At 42.3% G+C, this 22600-nt stretch overlaps 1 protein-coding gene across 3 annotated transcripts in view; it reads right to left on the minus strand.

Annotated features, from left to right (window-relative positions):
• metap1 (methionyl aminopeptidase 1) overlaps positions 1-21157 on the minus strand; it is a 39670-nt gene extending 18513 nt beyond the window's left edge. For all 3 annotated transcript variants that reach the window (XR_005942642.1, XR_005942643.1, XM_041184557.1), the window contains exons 1-3: positions 21025-21157; positions 9952-10003; positions 7387-7496 (exon numbers count right to left, since the gene is read on the minus strand). Coding sequence is in view for 1 of the 3 variants with exons in the window: in XM_041184557.1 (XP_041040491.1) it covers positions 7387-7496; positions 9952-10003; positions 21025-21147 (285 nt within the window). In the remaining 2 variants the exon portion in view is untranslated. The remainder of the gene's footprint in view (positions 1-7386; positions 7497-9951; positions 10004-21024) is intronic.
• Between the last annotated feature and the right edge of the window lie 1443 nt (positions 21158-22600).

A 22600-nucleotide genomic window follows, 5' to 3' on the forward strand; every position in this document is an offset into this window, starting at 1 on the left:
CTCCATCTATCCTACGTAATGTCAGTAAGGGGCGCATGGTCAGGAAACTCAGCTTGAGTGAGACAGAGACCAAGTGAGTAGCGAATTAGATTCACAAGGGAATTCAATGCACAGGTGAAAGAAGTGCTTTAAGTAAGGTTTATTGCAACTCGGAAAGTGTGTTAAGTATTACTCAGATTTAGCAGTACTTGTAAGGTTTATCAATAGCTGTAAGGTTTATTAAGTTAAAGCCAAATAAAATTAATGTAAGTAAAATAAAGTTAACATAAGTGAAGACTCAGCACGGCTGCTTGGTCGCATGGAATGCGTGTCCTGTAGTATGTGGGATGTCGTGGACGCTATCAATGATCTAGATGACCACATCTGCAGGAAGTGTCACCAACTGCGGAAACTTGAGCTCCAGGTTTCGTTGTTCGAGCAGCGGCTGAAGTCATTGTGGCATATCTGCGAGGCTGAAAGCTATGCGGATAGCACATTCAGTGACGTGGTCACACTGCAGGCTAGGAGTACAGAGGCAGAAAGGGAATGGGTGACCTAGGCAGTCCAAGAGAAGCAGGCAGGTAGTGCAGGAGTCCCCTTAAGTCCTCCTTGCTATCGGGTGTCTATTTTGTATATTGCTAAGGGCGTTGGTTCCTCAGAGGAATGCAGTCAGACCCAAGTTCATGGCACCAAGGGCAGCTCAGCTGTACAGGAGGGGAGGAAGAAGAGGGGAAGAACAATAATGATAGGGGATTCGTTAGTTAGAGGAACAGGCAGATGTGTTTACGGCTATAGTCGTGACTCCAAAGTGGTATGTTGCCTCCATGGTGCCAGGGTCAAGGATGTCACAGAACGGCTACAGGACATTCTTCTGGGGAAGGGTGAACAGCCAGAGGTTGCGATCCACTTAAGTAGGAAGAAGGATGAAGTCCTGAAAGAGGATTTCAGAGAGCTAGGAAGGAGACTGAAAAGCAGAATCTCAAATGCAGTAATCTCAGGGTTACTTCTAGTCCCACGTGCTGGTGAGCACAAAAATAGAAGAACTGAGCAATTGAACATGTGGCTGGAGAACTGGTTAGGAGGGAGTGCATCAGATTTCTGAGGCATTGGGACCAGTTCTGGGGCAGGTGGGTGCCTGTACAAGATGGGCTGCATCTTAGCAGGACCAGGAGCAACATTTGCAGGGGGAAATTCACTGGTGCAGTTGGGGAAGGCTTAAACTAGCTTGGCAGAGGGATGGGAACCTGAGAGGGAGCTCGGATTTGAGTGAAGCAAAACTGATAAAAGGAAGTAGAAAAGTAGAAAGCAAAAACAGAAGACAGACGAAACATCATATCAGATCAGAATAGAGAATAATTTTTAAAAATCAGATTTAAGGGCACTCTATCTGAAAGCACGTATCATTTGCAAAAAGGTTGATGATTTGAATGCACAAATTACCATTGCAGAGACATGGCTACAGGGTGACCAAGATTGGGAAATGAATATCGAAGGGTATTCAGCATTTAGGAGGGACAGGCAAAAAAGAAAAGGGGGTGGGGTAGCATTCTTGATAAGGGACGAGATCAGTACATTAGTAAGAGAGGATCTTAGAACAAAGGATCAAGATGTAGAATTAGTTTGGGTGGAGCCAAGAATCAGCAAGGGGCAGCAAATATTGGTGGGAGCTGTTTTTTGGCCACTAAGCGATAGTGCTAATATTGAGCACGGTATAAATCAGGAAATTAGAGATGCATGTAACATGGGTAATACAGTAATAATGGGTGACTTCAATTTACACATTGACTGATTTAACCAATTCAGCACTAATGTTCTGGAGGAGGAATTCCTGGAGTGTGTACGAGATGGGTTTCTGGAGCAGTACGTTAAGGAGCCAATTAGGGATCGGGTTATTTTGGATTTATTGTTGTATAATGAGAAAGGGCTAATTAATAACCTTGTTGTAAAGAAGCCTTTGGGAAATAGTGATCATAATGTGAAAGAATTTTGCATTAAGTTTGAATGTGATATAGTTAATTCTGAAACTAAGGTCTTAAGTCTGAAGAAAGGAAATTATGATGGTATGAGGAAAAAGTCCGCTATGGTGGATTGGGAAAATACACTGAAAGATTTGATGGTAGACAGGCAACATCTAGAGAAATACTACACATTCTACAACAGATATATATTCCTCTAAGGCACAAACACCTAAAGAGAAAGCTAAATCAACCGTGGTTTATGAAAGAAGTTAAAGATTGCATTAGGTCAAAAGAAGTGGGTTATAAGGGTGCAAGAAAAAGTGGTAAGCCCGAGGATTGGGAGCAATTTAGAACTCAGCAAATGAGGAACAAGAAACTGATTAAGGGAAATGAGAATATGATTGCAAACCACCAAGGGACATAAAGGCAGTCTGTAAAACCTTCTTTAGGTATGTGAAAAGGAAAAGATTAGCAAGAACAAATGTGGGACAGGAAATTTATAGTGGAGAACAGGGAAATGGTGGAGAAACTAAAGTTACTTTGCGTCTGTCTTCACTGAAGATGATACAGAAAATCTCCCAGAAATACTAGGTGACCAAGGGGCTTGTGAAACAGAGGAACTAAAAGAATTGTATTAGTTAACTGAATTGAAGGTTGTTAAATCCCCTGGACCAGATGAGCTTCATCCCAGGGTGTTGCTAGAGACATAGTGGATGCATTGGTGATATCTTTTAAAATTCTATAGATTCTGCAAAGGTTCCTGTGGACTGGAAAGTAGCAAATGTAAACCCACTATTTAAGAATGGAGGAAGAGGGAGAATGGACAGTGTTGGGAAAACCATATCTTCATGAACTGGATTTTTCTTTTAAAATTTGGACCTTGTGTGGTAACCAGTTCTTGCCACTTGTTTTAAAAAATGAGAAGTTTCGTTTTATAATAAATCAACCATTCTGAGTTTATTGAATGAAGCCTGGTTTAAGTCTCTTTTATTCTGGGTCTAACAGTAGCGAAGGTAAATAATCAGACATTTTGGTCCGTGAATTGAACTTTTAAACTAACGGTACGACCTGCAGAGCACTGGGGCTAGATAAACTGCATTCTCTTCCCACCCCGGTTGGAACAACAGACCCGTTAGTTTGACATCAGTAGTAGGGAAAATGTTAGAATTTATTATAAAGGATATGACAACTGGACATTTTTTAAAAATGGTAAAATTGGGCAGAGTCAACGCGCACTTATGAAAGGGAAATCATATTTGACAAACTTGTTGAAGTTTTTGAGGTTATTACTTGTAGCATTGATAAAAGAGAACTAGTGGATGTGGTGTATTTGGGTTTTCAGAAAGCTCTTGATAAGGTCCCACACAGGAAGTTAGTAAATAAAATTAGAGTGCATGGTATTGGGGGAAATATACTAGTATGGACTGAGAATTGGTTAACAGATAGAAAGCAGAGATTAGGAATAAATGGATCATTCTCAGGGTGGCAGGCTATTACTTGTGGGGTACCGCAAGGATCAGTGCTAGGTCCACAGTTGTTCGCAATCTATATAAATGATTTCAATGTGGGTATCAATTGTAATATCTCTAAATTTGCTGATGACACCAAACTGTGTGGAAATTAAGATGTGATGAGGATGCAAGGAGGCTTCAAGAGGACTTGGATAGGCTAAGTGAATGGACTAGAACATGGCAGATGGGATATAATGTGAATAAGTGTGAACATACGAATATACATGCAAACATATGAAATAGGAGCAGGAGTAGGCCAATTGTTCCTTTGAGCCTGCTCCGCCATTCAATAAGATCATGGCTGATCTGATTGTAACCTCAACCCCACATTCCTACCCAGCCTCAATAACCTTTCACCCCCTTGTTAAGGATCTATCCGGTTCTGTCTTAAAAATATTCAAAGACTCTGCTCCCACTGCCTTTTGAAGAAGGCAGTTCTAAAGACTCATGAACTTCAGAGAAAAAATTTCTCCTTACCTGTCCTAAATGAGAGGTCACTTATTTTTAAACAGTGACCCCTAGTTCAAGATTCTCACACAAGAGGAAACATCCACTCCACATCCACCCTGTCAGACCCCTCGGGATCTTAAAGGTTTCATTCAAGTTGCCTCTTAAAGCCTAACCTGTCCAACCTTCCCTCATAAGACAACCCACTCATTCCTGCTATTAGTCTAGCTAACCATCTCTGAACCACTTCAATGCATTTTCATCTTTCCTTAAATAAGGAGAGACCAATATTGTACACAATACTCCAGATGTAGTCTCACCAGCGACCTATACAAGTGAAGTATAACCTTGCTACTTTTCTAATCAATTCCCCACACAATAAACAATAACATTCTATTAGCTTTTCTACTTACTTGCTGTACCTACAAAACTAGCCTTTTGTGATTCATGCACTGGGACACCCGATCCCACTGCAATCCCTCAGCTCTGCAATCTCTCACCATTTAGATAAGTTTCTTTTTTATTCTTCCTGCCAAAATGGACAATTTCACATTATACTCCATTTGCCAGATCTTTGTCCACTCACTTAACCTATCTATTTCCCCTTGTAGCCTCCTTATGTCCTCTTCACAACTTACTTTCCAACTTACCTTTGTGTCGTCAGCAAATTTCACAACCATATCTTCGGTCCTTCATCAAAGTCATTTATATAAATTGTAAAAAGTTGAGACCCCAGCACTAATCCCTTTGGTACACCACTCGTTACATCCTGCCAGCCAGAAAAAGTCCCATTTATGCCAACTCTGTTTCCTGTTAGCTAGCCAATCTTCTATCCATGCCAATATATTACCTCCTACACCATGAGATTTTATTTTCCGCAATAACCTTTGATGTGGCACCTTATCAAATGTCTTCTGGAAATCTAAGTACAGTACATCCACTGGTCCTCCTTTATCATATGTGACTCATTCAAAGAACGCCAATAAATTGCTTAAACATGATTGCCCTTTCACGAAACCATGTTGATTCTGCCTGATTGCCTGAATTTTTGAAGTGCCCTGCTACAGCATCTTTAATAATAGATTCTAACATTTTCCCTATGACAGATGTCACGCTAACTGGCCAGTAGTTTCCTGCTTTCTGTCTCCCTCTCTTTTTGAACAAAGGAGTTACGTTTACTATTTTCCAATTTAATGGAACCTTCCCTGAACCTAGGGAACTTTAGAAAATTAAATCCAACGCATCAACTATCTCACTAGCCACTTCTTTCAAGATCCTAGGATGATGTCCATCCGGACGTGGGGATTTGTAAGCCTGCAGTCCCAATAATTTGCTCAACACCAATTCCCTGATGATTGTAATTTTTATGAGTTTCTCCCTCCCTTCCATTTCCTGATTTACAGCTATTACTTGGATCTTCTTAGTGAAGACTGGTGCAAAATACCTGTTCAATTCACATCTGCCATCATCCTACTTTCCATTATCAATTCCCCAGACGCACTTTCTATAGGAACAATGCTCACTTTGTTCATTCTTTTCTTATTTAAACATCTATAGAAACTCTTATTATCTGTCTTTATATTTCTAGCTAGCTTTCTCTCGTACTCTAATTTATCACTTTTTAATTTTTTGTCATTCTTTATTGTTCTTTACATTCTGTCCGATCTTCTAATCTACAAAACTTCTTTGCGCAATTATATGCTTTTTCTTGAAGTTTGATACTGTCTTTAACTTTTTTAGTTTACCACGGATGGTGAGTCTTCCCCTTGGATTTCTTCTTTCTCACTGAAACGTATTTGCTCTGTGTATTCGGGAACATCCTTTTAAATGTCGGCCACTATATCTCTATTGACCTATCCCTTACCCTCATTTGTCAGTTCACTTTAGCTAGCTCTGCTTTCATGCCCTCTTAATTGGCCTTATTTAAGTTTCAAATACTAGTTTTCAATGCACTCTTCTCTCCCTCAAACTGAATGTAAAATTCAATCATGTTATGATTGCTGCTTTGGTAGAAAAAGCAGAAAGGCAGAATATTTCTTAAATGGTGAACGGTTGGGAATTGCACGAGTCCAAAGGGACCTTCGTGTCCTTGTTCATGAGTCACTAAAAGTTAGCATGCAGATACAGCAAGCAATTAGGAAGGCAAATGGTATGTTTGCCTTCATTGCAAGGGGATTTGAGTACAGAAGTAAATATGCCTTGCTGCAGTTGTATAGAGACTTGGTGAGACCTCATCTGGTATATGGTTTTGGTCTTCTTATCCAAGGAGGGATATACTTGCCATAGATGGAGTGCAACAGAGATTCACCAGATTAATCCCTGGTGGGATTGTTTTATGAGAAGAGATTGGGGAGACTGGGTTTGTAGTCCCTAGAGTTTTCTCAAGAAGAATGAGGGGTGGTTTCATTGAAACTTACAAAATTCTTACAGGGAATGACAGGGTGGATGTAGATAAGATGTTTCCCCTGGCTGGTGAGTCTAAAACCAAGGGACATAACCTTAGGATAAGGGGTAGGCCATTTAAGACTGAGATGAGGAAGAATTTCTTCACTCAGAGGATGGTGAATCTTTGGAATTCTCTACCCCAGAGGGCTATGGAAGATCAATTATTTGAGCATTTTCATGACAGAAATCGATAGATTTCTGGAGACTAATGACACCAAGGGATATGGAGATAATGCGGGTAAGTGGTGTTGAGATAGAAAATTAACCATGATCTAATTGAATAGCAGAGCAGGCTCAACAGGCTGAATGGCCTACTCCTGTTCCTATGATGGGGGGGAATCTAAAACAAGGGGATATAGCCTTAAAATTGGAGCTAAGCTATAAAGAGGGGGTTGTCAGGAAGCACTTCTTCACACATAGGAAGTCTGGAACTCTCCTCCAAAAAATCCAATAGGCTGGGGGTCAAATGAAATTTCAAAATTGAGATTTTTAAATTTTTGTTCAGCGAGGGTATTAAGGGTTACGGAACTATTTGATGGAGTCATGATACAGATCAGCTTGGCATAGGCCTGTGCAACTGAATGGCTTATTTCTGTTCCTTACAGGCAGAAATGGAGTTACAAACCCACTGTAAACTACATAGCTTTTTTTAAAAATCCCTCCCTTCCTTCCTCTGCCCACCAAAGACACAACTTTAACTCAACACAAAAGTGTAACAAAAGTCTCACAAATTCCAAACAGACGACACCTTGAGCGTCATCATCCACTTTACCAAAAAGGATAAATACCTCGCAATCATTTCTTTCATAATTAAAAACAGAAAGGGCTGGAAAAACTCAGCGGGTCTGAATGCATCTGTGTAGAGAGAAACAGAGTTAACAATCTGAGTCCAATATAACTCTGTTTCTCTTTCCACAGATGCTCCCAGTTTGGCTGAGGTTTATCAGCACTGTCTGTTTTTATTTCAGATCTCCAGTATCCAAAGTATTTTGCAATAATTTCTTTCATCTTGTATTATAAGAATTTATAAATGGTATGCAACATACCAGTGGATAGTGCGGCCTCAGTTTGCCCGTGTATCGATAGCCGGGCCAGGGATCCGTATTGATTTCACCTTTCTCAGATTTGGAGGATTCTTCTTTGGACTTTTCATTTTCTGTAGTGGAAAATTGTAATTTAGTTCACTGACCTGCCACAGTACCTGCAATACAGTTTTTCAGAATCATTTGTCATACCAGTTTTACTCTTTGGTTAATTGTAAAAGTCGTCTCTTTTACAAAATCATAAGTTTTAGTAAACACAAGTACCAGCTGTTGCACCTTTGTCGTGGTGTTTAAAGTACCAAACTGCTGGCCCAAACATGGTCTCTATTATCCTGATGCTTAGCCCGTCAGTATTGTAAAGATAGAGAAAAGGGAGGTTTCTTGTGCTGTCAATCTGATATATACGTCACACTTAATGAAGCACTACAAAAGCCAAGTCTGGTTACATGAGAGGAGGGATGTCTGAGAAAGGACCTTTGAGCATTCAAGATCCGTAAACTGGTCAAAAGTCGATGCTTAAAACTTTCTAAACATTACAAGGCAGCAATGGACAAAGCTCAGAGGAGAAAGAGTAAATAGACAGATCAGACTATTTCACACAGTGAAACTGGTGACTGCTTGGAATGGGCTAACTAGGGTGGTTGGCGTGGGGGGTGGGGGGGGGGGGCGGGTGTGGGGATTGAGTGAATGACACAAGTTTGAAAGAACTTGGGACAGGCACTTGGTGAGAAAAAAAAACAGGAATATAGATAGTCAAGCAAAAGCAAAATACTGCTGATGCTGAAAATCTGAAATAAAAACAGAAAATGCTGGAAATTCTCAGACAGCAACAGTGGAGAGAGAAACAGGAGTTATGTTTCAGGAATTCTCCACAGATGTTGCTAGATGTAGGTAGGGACCCATCTATTATGCTTATGAAACCTGGGGGCAGCCAGCTGAACTAAAATTGTCCTTCCCAGCTCTATGTTCTCTACCACCTGTTACACAGAGGCAAAACTGTCTTCAAGTTGTTTTCTGCTTCAAAATGAGAAAGGTTAATAGTGCCGGGGAATAACGCACTTCACACATCATGGGTAGCATAGCTGTGTGCAGAGTTAATAAAATTCCTGCCATTCTGCCCCAAAAATGTGCCTCAGTCCCTATTTCATTGGAGCATCCCTAACTGCATCAGTGTGGCGATGTTTCCATTTGCCACAATAACCATCCATGGCCTATCTGAAATTCTCAATTACTGGTGAATTGGAGGCCTGTGGAAATATACCAAGGCTGCCCAGACAGATTTCACAAAGGGCAAAAGGAACAGGGGGACTACAAGTCTAAAAAACAGTCCAACTGACTGCTAATTTTTTGTAAGTGAAATGGGTACAACCTTCTTGCTGAGCAGATTACAAACTGCATGTTAGCAATTAACAGGGGAATTGCTCCTTCACCTGTTAGATGCCAGCTGGAGCTCAGTGGGTAACACAGTCGCTTCCTAGTCATAAAGTTGTGGGTTCAAGGCTGCTCCAGAACACAAAATCTAGGCTGACACACCAGTGCAGTACTGAGGGAAACGCGGCACTGTGAGAGGTGCCATCTTTCAGCTAAGATGTTAAACAGAGGCCCTGACTGCCCTCTCAGGAGAATGTATAATCCCACGACCACTATTTCCAAGATTCTCTTTAGTGTACTGGGACCAATATTTATCCTTCAACCAACATCACACAAAAAAAATTATCTGGCCATTCATCACATTGCAATTTGCAGCAGCTTACTGAAAGGCAGCACTAAAACACTGTATTTCACTTGCTGTAAAGTGCTTTGGGACATCCTGACATTGCTTGATTTGTTCTTTCCCAACAAGTCCTTGTTGGAGGCCCATCTACCTGCTTTTCTCACTTTGCATTTGTATGTTCTGTACTTACTCAGGTTTGATTTGTTGCTGCTAAGAAAACGTGCATCAACTGATGCAAATGTGACAAATGCTTACATAGTAAAAAGTACAACTGTCATAATATATGTAATGGATGTGGTTTTCAATCAATAAGCGCATACAGTAGTCAAAACTATGAAGCTTTATCCTTTAACCATGTTCCAGTAGAATAAGAAAAACTCATTTATACAGCATCTTTCATGACAATATGTCACAATATGTTTCAGTACTTCTGAAATATAGTCACGGTGGTAATGTAAGAAACATGACAGCCAATTTGTGCACAGCAAGCTCCCACAAACAATGACATAATGACCAGATGATCTATTTTTTTGTGATGTTGATTGAGGAATAAATATCAGTCCCAGGATACCAAGGAGAACTCCTCTATCCTTGTCTGAAATAGTGCCATGGATGTTTTACATTACCTGCGAAAGCAGACAGGCCTCAGTTTAACATCTCACTCAAAAGACAGCACCTCCAACAATGCAATGCTCCCTCAGTACTGCACTGGAATGTCAGTCTAACTTTTGTGCTTAAGTCTCTGGAGTGGGGTTTGAACCCACAATCTTCTGATTTAGAGGTGTAAATGTTACCCCCTGAGTCGTGGCAGATACATGAATGTCTATGGCCACAGCCCCCAACAAAGTACTTACTGGCTTTCTTATGGAGAAGCTTATGAGTTGCCCAACTTCCTTTGAAGCATTCCTGCAAAAAGGTAGGTTTGACAAAAGAAAAGTCATTTAATATATAAACAGAAGCGAAAAAATCCAAATATATGTTTTGCATAAGTGTGTGTGCCTATACTACAAATACATTTTGCAATGCAAAGTAAACAGTAGCACCCCAATGTCAGAACATTATCACAAGATGTAGTGTAGATTAGTAACTCACAGGCTTATTTCCCAGGCTATGATGTAAATCAAATTTTACAGCCAAACCTTTGCAAGAATGAATCAATTTCCAAATTCAGTGTTTCGGTCGTTCATTGCCAATTACAAATTTGATTCTAAGCAGCTCTGATCAACCTGTCTCATTGCATGTAGAAGAATTTCACTTTACCTCAAAAATTATGATTTTTAGAATGAATATGCATTTCCTCGTTCCCTCTTAAAATACAGTTCCAATGGTGGTCCTCATCTGAAAACTCTAATGACCATTTCATATATTAGTGCCTTAGCTTAAAAACTGGTCAGTGCAGCATTCTAAGATCTGAACAGAAGGCAGCTTTCCCCAAAATTATGTTTAATATTAAAGATTACTCAAGAGTAATTTTTGAGATTGGCCAACTCTAAGGACAGACTACCAAAAAGATATAACTATCAGACCATGGTGATGGTGGGGGGAGAAGCAATGCCCATATATGGCAACATACTGAACAAACTCCAGTTGGAGCACCTGAAACTACAGCATGGTTTTAAGTGCCATGTTGCTTTAATAAAATAAATATTAATTCCACTTGATGTCTTTATTATGTGAACAATAAACACTAACAGATTCATTAAGAATTTTGCAAGCTAAGCAGCTTTCCTTTCCCCTGCATGAGGACACTTAGTTCAAATGTCATCACTGGTATTTTTAATGATGTAGCTAACAGGTGTCTCCTATAAATCACTGCACTCTCCACTGCTGAAATCATATCATGCCACAGAATTTTGCATCATCATACAGTTTATTCACTGACCCACCAATGAACCGATTACCCCACCAGCTTTACAGCAAATTACTCTGACCACAATGTTTATGCAAGGACTGCAGAATCATTAACATTTTGGTTCATTAGTAAGGCACAAAGACTCAAAGTAATTTTAGAACTGAGCTTCAGTTTTTAAACGTTGAAGATTGATGTCGACAAATGCATCATAGCTGATCACATTTCTTACAATATTAGCACTGGCAATTGCTTGGCAGCAGTGGTTAACTGCTAAATTGCATTCTCTGATGTTAAAACAGATTTTCAACTGTAGCAAAGAGCAAAAGACTTTATTTTGATGAACATAATTCTAAACTTTCAAATAGGTTTGAATTGTGACCAGGAACAAAGCTGTCAAAATATGCATTTATTTATGAATTCACACTGATATGCAGTGAAGCTGTATTTATGTATTTTAAAAAAAATTTGCTGGCATTATATAGAACAACCGGACAATTCAGGTAAGAGGCCAATACATATAAGAGAGAATTCATATTAATTCTAGAACTGCACTGAATATTGACTCAGCAAGGAAATGCAAATAAGTCTACTTCCCACAATTAGAAGTCTTTTCATATTAAGAAACTGCATTACCCAATAATTTGAACCAACCAACATAAATGACAGCAAAATGGGAATTTAGTGCTAATTTTATTTTCGTATTATCAGATTATCTAAATTAAGCAAAGTTGACTTGAGAATTGACTATAATTCTGTGGCACACAGGTCGACCTAATAAGTTACCTGATCAATTTGGAGTAATTTTCAAATAAATGGCTTAAGACTGTTTGTACAACTTCATTTTTTCAAATTTATTAATATTGCTTGCTGTCAGCCTTGGCTTACTGAAGGCACCTTCTCATCTGATTCAGAAGGTCATGGTTTAGAGTCCCACTCCTGGAAATGAGCCATACTAAAGGCTGACATTTCAGTGCAGTACTGAAGAAATGCCATCTTTCAAAGAGATGTTAAACTGAGTCTACCTTGTAAGTGGATGAAGATGAGGGAAATTCTCCCTAGTGCCCTGGGACAATATTTATGCTGCAACATCCATCACAAAAAAAGGATTAGCTGGTCATTATCACATTTCTGTATGTGGGGTGTTTCCTACACTATATGAGTGTCTGCACTTTAAAAGTGCTCCATTGGTTATGAGCACCTTGGGATATGCTGAGGTTGTGAAAGCTGCTAAATCTGTTACACACATTTCTTTCTCCTTTCTAAGTAAGCCATTAAAAACCAGAAGGCTCAAAAGTTGATCTCTGTCTAATTCAATGATGCAAACAACTTTTTGGATCACCACAATTAGATGTGATGCCTCTGGGTTTATATAAGATATATTTTTTAAAAATCAGCTTGGGTGTCTGTTCCTGATCATTGCCCTCTAGTGATTCTTGATACCAAAATCCACAACTGCTGACTCATAAACAGAATTGAGCTTTAATGTGATGGCCTTCACAGCTGAAAAACCTTTCCGGTAGCCTGTTACTCATCACTCATGAAGGATCACAAAACAATACCTTGGAGCTCCCAAATAAGGCATTTAAATTTAGAGAAGCATCCTGAATCAAATGTTTGAGCTCCTCCATGTCTCAGTGGGTAAGTGGCTGCAATCAGGAGCAAGACCTTGGTTGATTTTTATTCCTTACCCCCTCGCCCTTTTCAAGGGTGACCAAATGGTGCAAATGCCCCACTGCCATCCCGTTCATCAAAAAACCCAGAATTGAACCTAGACCATTCTGCTCCATGCGTCTCCGAAATACACTGGGCAGTGCAATCATCCAACATGTCGTAGGTAGAATGATTATTTTTTGAATTGATAAACTTCAGTTCATCCAGAATGTCACTGCGCACATCCTAGGAATCAGAAAACGCTGTTCACCCATCTTTCCTATCCCTGCTAGTCACCATTGGTTATTCATATCTCTGTCACTGGTATCAAAATCCTCATCTTCAAACACCTCCATGGTTATACAGCATATCTCATCCCCTCCAGCCTTTCTGCACCCTCTGTTCTTACACTTTTGAACTACAGTATGAGGTATTGCTCCCTTGCTCTACTTGAACACCTTTCACAGAGAAAGCAGTCATCTCCCCCCCCCACTCCTTCCAGTTCCCTTCCTAAGCCTCCTTCACCGTACTACACCATACTACACTTCTCTCAGTTTCAAAACACCCCTTAAAACAAATTGGGCCACTCTTGTCTAACATCCCTCCCACTCAAGTCTAAAATTATCTAATGCTTATTTCACTGACCATTTCATTAACCCACAGCACCTCCAAGAGCAAAAAGAAAAGTTTGTTTTAAGTTGCCTTTCTTTCATAAAACATAGTTGACAAAGTGACAAAAGTTCACTTCAGCTTGACTGGACTAAACAAACAAGACAAAATGTACTCGGTGACAATGGACACATTGAAGGCTTTAACTATATTTCAAAAACACACGGAAAGATTAAAAATTCCACAGTTTATCTCCAGATATTTCACATGACAATGCAGCAAATGCCATAATCTTTTACACATCATGGCACCATTGTAATTCACTGCATGATATGTCACAACTTTTCTGCAATGCATCATGAAAATATAATAATTTTCATATTATTGTGATTTATTGTAAAAGTGGGTTAATAATGGGATTTGGATTAGTTTCTCTGTGTGTATGTGTGGGGGGAGGGGGACTTAATTGAACTGGAGACAGCTAGTCTGGAGCTTTTGAGTTATCAAAAGAGAAGCTCGGTTTAAAATGCTAAATACGTAAACATGGCTAGTTTTAGAATGTGAGGGATGAGAAACATTTGCATTTTTAACTATTTAAAGCAGCACTATATCACATTATATTTCATATAAGCAGCAAATTTTGTAAAGCTTATATTAATCTCTTGGCACTACAATCCTTCCCATTTTCTTCTGTAACTATCCTCTCCCTTCAAAAGTATATTTTCTACGGTATGGAATTGTGCCAAATTAGTGTTCTATGGGTGCCAGGAACCCTCCTGTACATTGCTGATGCAGTGAATCTTCCTGTGACTGTTCAATCATAGGGAGCACCATAACCAAATCTGAGCAAGTCTTCGCTCAACAAGCCCACACCCATCTTTTCCAGCAGGAATCGCTGAACAGGACAGCAACCACCAGCAAGAAACCTGACTGCTGTTCACAAGCTCAAGATGTCCCTTATTGCTTTGCAGCCATTGAAGTACTTTTTTGAAATGTAGTCACTGTTGTAATATAGGACATATGGCAGCCAATTTGCGCAGAGCATGATCCCAAAAAAAAGGAGTATCACAATGATCAGATAGCCTGTGTTAGTGATGATGGTTGAGGGATAAATCTTGGTCAGAACACTGTGGATAACTCAAAAAGCAAAATACTGCAGGTACTGGAAACCTGAAATAAAAACAGAAAATGTTGGAAATACTCAGCAGGACAGGCAGCTTCTATGGAGAGAGAAAGAGACTTCATGTTTCAGGTTGATGAACTTCCATCAGAACTGATGTTTTGTGCTCAAGTCTGTGGAGTGGAACCTGAACTCACAACTTGTGTTAGAGAATGCTACCACTGAGCCATCGCCTGACACTATTTAGATAGCTAGTATAGTCGAGATCAGGTATCAAACCTGGAATCTTTCCTAATCTGTGCGACTGAGACCGCCATCATGTAGGTGCATCACAGTTACCTCCTGAACAGAACTGGCTTCCCAATTCATGACCAGAACCCTCTGATTTCGTCATCCTTTTTACTTTCTACACTATGTTATTACTGCTTCCAATAGTATATTTTTCCCGATATATTGATGCATGGTCTTCAATGGTCAACAGTTTTTTGCTAGTTTTCTCATGACAGGTGATGCTTACCCTAGGATCATAAAATACTCACAACACAGAAGGCCGTCATTTGGCCCACCATGTCTGTGCCAGCTCTCTGTAAGAGCAACTCATCTGGTTCCACTCCTTTGCCATTTTCCCATAGCTCTGCAAATCTCTCTTCAGATTTTCTCATCAGATACTAAGGTATCTATCCATTCATTGCTGCGTTATCCCTAAATTGCAGCACTCGCTTGAGCATCACCTAATTACTCTGTGCCACAAACCATTTCTTCCAGTAAGGTCTCCAGTTGGACCAATGAAGATTTGATTTCATCTTTCTAGTCAGAAAAGAATCCAATTTTAATCTCTATTTTTCTACAATTCCCCAGAACTGACCACCCCAAACATGCCACTAGTCAAGTATCATATTTTAATAACATTAATCAATGTAACATAGTACTGCCATTGCAAATACTAATAACTGATACTGATTCAGCTTACCCAAACCATTCGGAATATTTGTTCAATATTGCTCTCTAACAGTGCTTGGATTCACAGTGATCAGGAAATCTCTGCCCATGAGAGGGTGGAAGTGGGGACGATGAATGATTTCAAAAGGAAATTGGCTGGGCACTTGAAGGAAGTAAACTTGCAGAGCTATGGGAAAGAGTTGGGGAATAGGATCGACTAAATTGTTCTATAGAGAGCAGGCACAAACTCGATGGGTTGAATGGCCCCTTCTGTGCATAATGAGTCTACGATAATTTACTTATTCTGCCAATTATAAAACCCAAACTAATGTTGGTGCTATTCCTTACACATTACAACTAAAATGTGATCATCTATATAAATATTCATTCAGATCTCAACTCTCATTATCATTTTGGCTGCCAATGATTATCAATTATCAACTGCCAAAAAAGAAATTTACACCTTGGTTGCCACCGGCTCATTGGCAGCATATTCTGACATTCACAAGGCAATTCAAATACAGTAGCAACTGGAAGAGATAGACGGACAGGTGTTTTTTTTTATATATCCATTCATGTTTCCTTAATTACAACAGTGACTGAAGAAGAAATGAAATGGGAGCAGAAATATGCCATTTGGCCCCTTAAGCCTGCTCCACCATTCAATAAGATCATAGCTGATCTGTTTGTTTCAAATTCCACATTCTCATCTACCCCCCCGATAACATTTGATTCCCTTGCCTAACAAGAATCTATCTACCTCCGCCTTTAAAACATTTAATGATCCCGCCTTCCACCACCTTCTGAGGCAGAGTTCCAAAGTCACACAACCCTCAGGGAAAAAAATTCCTCCTCATCTCTGTCCTATAAGGGCATCTCCTAATTTTAAAACATTCCCTCCTAATTCTGGACTCACCCACAAAAGGAAACATCCTTCCCATGTCCACCTTATTGAGACTGTTCAGGATCTTATATACTTCAATCAAGTCACCCCTCACTCTTCTAAACTCCAGCAGAAACAAGCACAGTCTGTCCAACCTTTTGTCATTAGACAACCCAGGTATCAATCTAGTAAACTTCCTCCGAACTGCCTCCAATGCATTTAAATCCTTCCTTCAAATAAGGAGGCCAAAACTGCACACAGTATTCGAGATGTGGTCTCACCCTGTACAACTGAAGCATAACATCCTTATTTTTATGTTCAATTCCTCTTGTAATAAAGGATAGCACTCCAGTAGCCTTCCTAATTACTTGCTGTACCTGCATACTAACTTTTTGTGACTCATGCACTAGAACAACTAAATCCCTCTGCACCTCGGAATTCTGCAGTCATTCTCCATTTAATAATACTCTGCTTTTTTATTCTTTCTGCCAAAGTTAATAACTTCACATTTTCCTACATTATATTCCTTCTGCCAGATTTTTGTCCACACTTCAAAGTGTGTCATTGGCTGTAAAGTGCTTTGAGACATCTGGTGGCTGATAAAAGTGCTTTTTAAATAAAAGTCTTTCTTTATGTAAGCATCAAGGGAAATATTGATATCACTGGCATTGTCAAAACTGGCCTCATCTAGAAACCGAATAAGAAATGGAGCTGTAACAGTACAGAATGTAAAGATAAACTATTAAGCAAGTCAGTGGCATAACTGATAGTATAAATCCACAGAAGGGAGATGGCTGAAGCAACAGAAAAAAAGAATTGGCAACTATTATCAAACAACTCAAGGTGGAAAGTAGAAAGTGCACTGTTTAGGCAAACAAGAAAGTAGCCTCCAAAGAATCAATTTCCAGAAGTAAAGTAGATCAAGGACAACCAAAGGGGCAGGAAGAAACACAAGCAACTTCCAACTGGTGAACAACTATTTTATAGCACTGTATGTAAAGCAAAGGAGGATGATTGATTTTATCATGGATTATTTAGCAATCCACCAAAAATTATTGATCTAAGATAAAAGCAAAAAACTGCAGATGCTGGAACTCCAAAACAAAAACAAAAATACCTGGAAAAACTCAACAGGTCTGACAGCATCTGCGGAGAGGAATATAGTTAACGTTTCGAGTCTGTATGACTCATCAGAACTAAGAAAAAATAGAAGAGAGGTGAAATTTAAGCTGGTTTGGCGCGGGGGCGGGCGGGGGGGGGGGCGGGCAGATAGAGCTGGATAGAGGGCAAGTGATCGGTGGAGATTGCCAAAAGATGTCATAAACAAAAGGACAAGGAGGTGTCAACACCCCAAGATGTGATTTTTATGATTGTCCTGATGAATGCAAGATGAAAAGCTTTGACAAAATGTCTTTTTCAGCAATACTCAAATTCTGTACTACCAAACGACTATTAATATATGAAACCTTTCCTACATTTGCAAGCTCAAAAATAAAGTTTCTCATATACTTCCCAGTAACATATTATTGATGAAAACATTTTACTGTAGTACCAAGCAACGTACGTGGTCTGCATCCCTTCAAGTCCCACACATTGCTCATCCACATCAAACTACCTGTATGAGTTCACAATATAACTAAAAATCCAACACCTTAATACATGCACCAAAGACAAAGAACAACTGCTTGACAGTTTGCTTAAGGTGCCTTCAGTCTCACTGCTTTGTTGATGTTAACCAATTAACAACTTTGGAAATCAAAAACTGCTTACATGCTACCCGTTGTACATTCTGAGGTCTGTTTCGCATTACCTGATCTGAGCCAGGGCAGCAATAGTGACAGTGAAACTGGTTTCAGTGACTCTTATCAGTAAAATAAAACGAACCTGAACTCATGTTCTAGGTCAGAGAATATTTGCTGATATTGTGCAAGTGCGGATGTTAATTTTTAAAAAAATTTTCTTGGAAGGTGGGTGTCACTGGCAAAGGCTGCATTTGTTGCACATCGCTAAATGCCCTAGAACTGAGTGGTTTGCTAGGTCATTTCAGAGGGCAGTTAAGAGTCAACCATAATGCTGCGGGTCTGGGATCACATGTAGACCAGAACAGGTAAGGAAGGCAGATTTCCTTTCCTAAAGGACATTAGCGAACCAAATGTTTTTTTACGACAATCGATGATGGCTTCATGGTCACCATTAGTCAAGCTAGCTTGTAATTCCTTATTCATTAATTGAATTTTTAAAATTCCACCAGCTGCCATGATGGGATCTGAACTCGTGTCTCCAGAGCCTGAGCCACTGGGTTACTAGCCCAGTGACGTTACCACTATGGTGCCATCTTCCCTAAGGTGAGGGCAAATTCAAGCTGTGTCACCCTGTAGTAAAACAAACTGTTAAATCTCACTATCAGAACACGCAGAAACAGGAGGAGGCCAGTCAGCCCTGAGTCTGCTCTGCCATTCAATTAGATCACTGCAAATCACTACCTTAAATTCATCTGGGGACAAACAGAGAGGGGAGGATGGTGTGGGTGGGTGGAATTCAGAGATGATTATGGAGATGGAGAAGTGCGGGTTGGGGCAATGTACAGGTGATTAGTAAGTGGCAGAGTGGAGGTGGAAGGGGCACTGGTGCCAGGTGTTATAAATGGGGAGTACAGATGATGTGGGTCATGTGGGTAGATTAGGAGAGTTGGGGTCCTTTGTAGGTTTCTTTTTTTCTTAGTTGCTCATGGGATGTGAGAGTCACTGAGAAGGCCAGTATTTGTTGCTCATGCTTAATTGCCTTGAGACAGTGGCAGTGAGCCACATTCTTCAACCATGCAGTCCATGTGGTGTACCCCACTGTGTCTTTCGGAGGAATTTCCAGGTTTTGACCCAGCAACAGTGAAGGAACGCGGTATAGTTCCAATTCAGGATGGTGTGTGGCTTAGAAGCGAACATCCAGGTGGTGGTGTTCCCATGCATCCATTGCCTATGTCCTTCTAGGTGGTAGAGGTCGCATGTTTGGAAGATGCTGTCGAAAGACCCTTGACGAGTTGCTGCAGTCTTTCTTGTAGATGGTACACATGGCTGCTACTGTGCATCAGTGGTGGAGGGAGTGAATATGGAACGTGGGTGGATGGGGTGCCAATCAAACAGGCTGCTTTGTCCTGAGTGGAGTTGAGCTTCTTGAATGTTGTTGGAGCCACACTCATCCAAGCAAGTGGAAAGTATTCCATCACACTCCTGACTTGTGCCTTCTAGATAAAAGCAAAATACTGTGGATGCTGGAAATTTGAAACAAAAACAAAAATTGCTGGAAAAACTCAGCAGGTCTGACAGCGTCTGTGGAGAGGAAGACAGAGTTAACATTTTGAGTCCGTATGACTCTTCATCAGAACCCATCATCAGTTCTAATGAAGAGTCATACGGACTTGAAACGTTAATTCTGTCTTCCTCTCCACGGACGCTGTCAGACCTGCTGAGTTTTTCCATCAATTTTTGTTTTTTGTGCCTTCTAGATGTGGACAAGCTTTGGGGAGCCAGGAGTGAGTTAATTGTCACAAAATTCCCAGCATCTGACCTGCCCTTACAGCCATAGTATTTATATGGCTAGTCCAGTTCAGTTTCTGGTCAATGGTAACTCCCCCCAGGATGTTGAGGAGGAGGATACAGGGCAGGGATGGTGAAGAATTCGGGATGGGAATGGGATGGTTCAGGGTAGATCTGGGTCAGTGTGGGTGAAGATGGGAATGGGGGGCTGGAGCCCAGTTGGGGGATCAGACAAAGGGAGCTGTTGGCTTGAGGGGCTGGGTTCAGGATGAGGCTTTGAGAGTTCAAAGTGGGGAGGTCAGGGTGTGTGTGTGTGTTGCCTGATGGGGGTTTAGGGCTGTGTGGGGGTCTGGATACAGGTGCAGTGGGAATTAGGGGCTGGATGGTGGGGTCAGTGTTGGGGGGTCAGAGTGTGTGTAAGGGGCAAGGGAAGGTCTGTGCGTTGAGGGGGGGGGGGGGGGGTGATGGTTTTAGGGTCTAGATAGTGGGTGGGGGAAGGAAAAGGCAGAGTCCAGGATGAGTTGTGAAACCCTCAGCCGCCCTCTGACTTGATGCCCCTGGCATATGACTGGATTACCCCCCCTCCCCCGACCAGATTCCACCCCCCCCCCTCCCCCCAACCCCCTGTCCTCTCCCTCTAAGCGGATTCATCCACAACCACCCACCCCGCAGGCCTCGCTGAACTGATCCCACACACCCCCAGCCTCTCTGACCGGGTGCCTCCACCCACCGACCGACCGACCGACCGCCTGAACAGATACCAACCCCCTGGCCTCTCTGACCGGATTCCACCCCCCCCGGCCTCTCTGACCAGATCCCTCCCCGACTCACCAGCCCGCCTCTCTGACCGCATCCTACCCCGCCGGTCCCATCCCTCTAACCGGATCCTACCACCAACCCCCCCCACCCCAACTCCCTCTGACCGAATTCCACCTCCCCAACCCCCACTGGCTGTATCCCACCCCCACCCTCTGTAGCCGGATCCCCCCGCACCCTCTGACCGGATCCCCCCACCCCCCTGACTAGATCCCAGTCCCCCCCCCCCCCCCCCCCCAAACAACTCCACCGACCAAATCCCACTCCCCACCCCCTCTGACCGGATTCCTCCCCACACGACTAGATCCCACTCCCCCACCAACTCCACTGGCCAGATCCCACCCCCATCACTCTGACCATATCCACCCCCCGACCTGATCCCCTTCCCCTCTGACTGGATCCCACTCCCACGAGCAGACTCCACCACGACTCTGACCGGTTCCCTCCCCCCACCGACCAGAAACCAACACCAACCACCCACCCACCCACCCCCTTTCCTCTCTGACCGGATCCCCCGGCTCCCGGTACCTGCGAACAGAAGAAGGAGCCCTGGATCCCGAGCTTGATGCAGGTGGGACACTGCAGCCGCGCTTCCTTGTCGCAACCGTCCGTCTCACACACGCGCCTCACGGCCTCCCCGTCGGCCGCCATGCTGGAGAGCCCGGGGATGCCGGGAAGGTGGAGGACCAGGCCTGGGAGCTGCAGCTGCGCATGCGCCCGCTCTGCGCCCACTGCTCCAGTCCCAGTGAGCGTGGGTGTCTCGGTCTGTCTGTGTGGAATTGGGTTCTGCTGCTGCTCTATTGTGAGGTGTCAAGTTCGCCCCTCACAAAATGCAGACTTTTAGGGAGTGAGGGAAGGGGCGGGGGCGGGGGGGGGGGTGGCGGAGGTTAGAGGCGCTTTATTTTTTTACGGAATGGCGGGATTAGCGAAGGCAGGCAGCAACCTGCAAGCGCAAAATGACAGGTTAGTCTTCGGGGTGTCCGCACCGTCTGTTTGTCTATATCAACCGGGACATGTGGGCACACCTCATCAGACAAGCTGTAAAACACAGTCAGAAACTGGCCGCATTAACTCTGCTGCAGGGGAAGCAGCAACAACACTGGAGGGAGAGGGAGAGGTAGAGGGAGCAGGACCCTGGCTCGGGACGACTCTCTCATCAGGGCAATTCTTCTCCTTCTCTACCCAATGACCTGCGGTTCCAGAATTTGGCCTGCTGAGTCTCACCTGAGGACACACAAATCATTATCCCTGGCAGATATAATCTTCATTTTTATATATATATATATATATATATATATATTATGTGGGCTTATCTGGCTGGGTCAGCATTTATTGCCCATCCCTAATTGCCCTTTGAGAAGGTGGTGGTGAGCGGCCTTCTTGAACCGCTGCAGTCCATGTGGTGTAAGTGCACCCACAGTGCTGTTAGGGAGGGAGTTCCAGGATTTAGACCCAGCGACAGTGAAGGAACGGCGATATATTTCCAAGTCAGGATGCTGAGTGACTTGAAGGGGGACTTCCAGGTGGTGGTGTTCCCATCTATCCGCTGCCCTTGTCGTTCTAGATGGTAGTGGCCATGGGCTTGGAACGTGCTGTCGAAGGAGCCTTAGTGAATTCCTGCAATGCGTCTTGTAGATGGTACACAACGCTGCTACTATGCGTTGGTGGTGGAGGGAGGGAGGGAGTGAGTATTTGTGGATGTAGTGCCAATCAAGTGGGCTGCTTTGTCCTGGGCAGTGTTAAACTTCCTGAGTGTTGTGGGAGCTGCACTCATCCAGACAAGTGGAGAGTATTCCATCACACTCCTGACTTGTGCTATGTAGATGGTGGACAGGCTTTGGGGAGTCAGGAGATGAGTTACTCGTCACAGGATTCCTAGCCTCTGACCTGCTTTTCTAGCCACAATATTTATATGACTAACATTTTCTGGTCAATGGTAACCCCCAGGATGTTGATAGGGGATTCAGCGATGCTAATGCCATTGAACATCAAGGGGCGATGGTTGGATATTCTCTTGTTGGAGGTGGTCATTGTCTGGCATTTGTGTGGCACAAATGTTACTTGCCACTTGTCAGCCCAAGCCTGGCTATTGTCCAGGTCTTGC

The sequence above is a fragment of the Carcharodon carcharias genome, chromosome 1 (assembly GCF_017639515.1).
Source record: "Carcharodon carcharias isolate sCarCar2 chromosome 1, sCarCar2.pri, whole genome shotgun sequence".
NCBI classification, from domain to species: Eukaryota; Metazoa; Chordata; class Chondrichthyes; order Lamniformes; family Lamnidae; genus Carcharodon; species Carcharodon carcharias.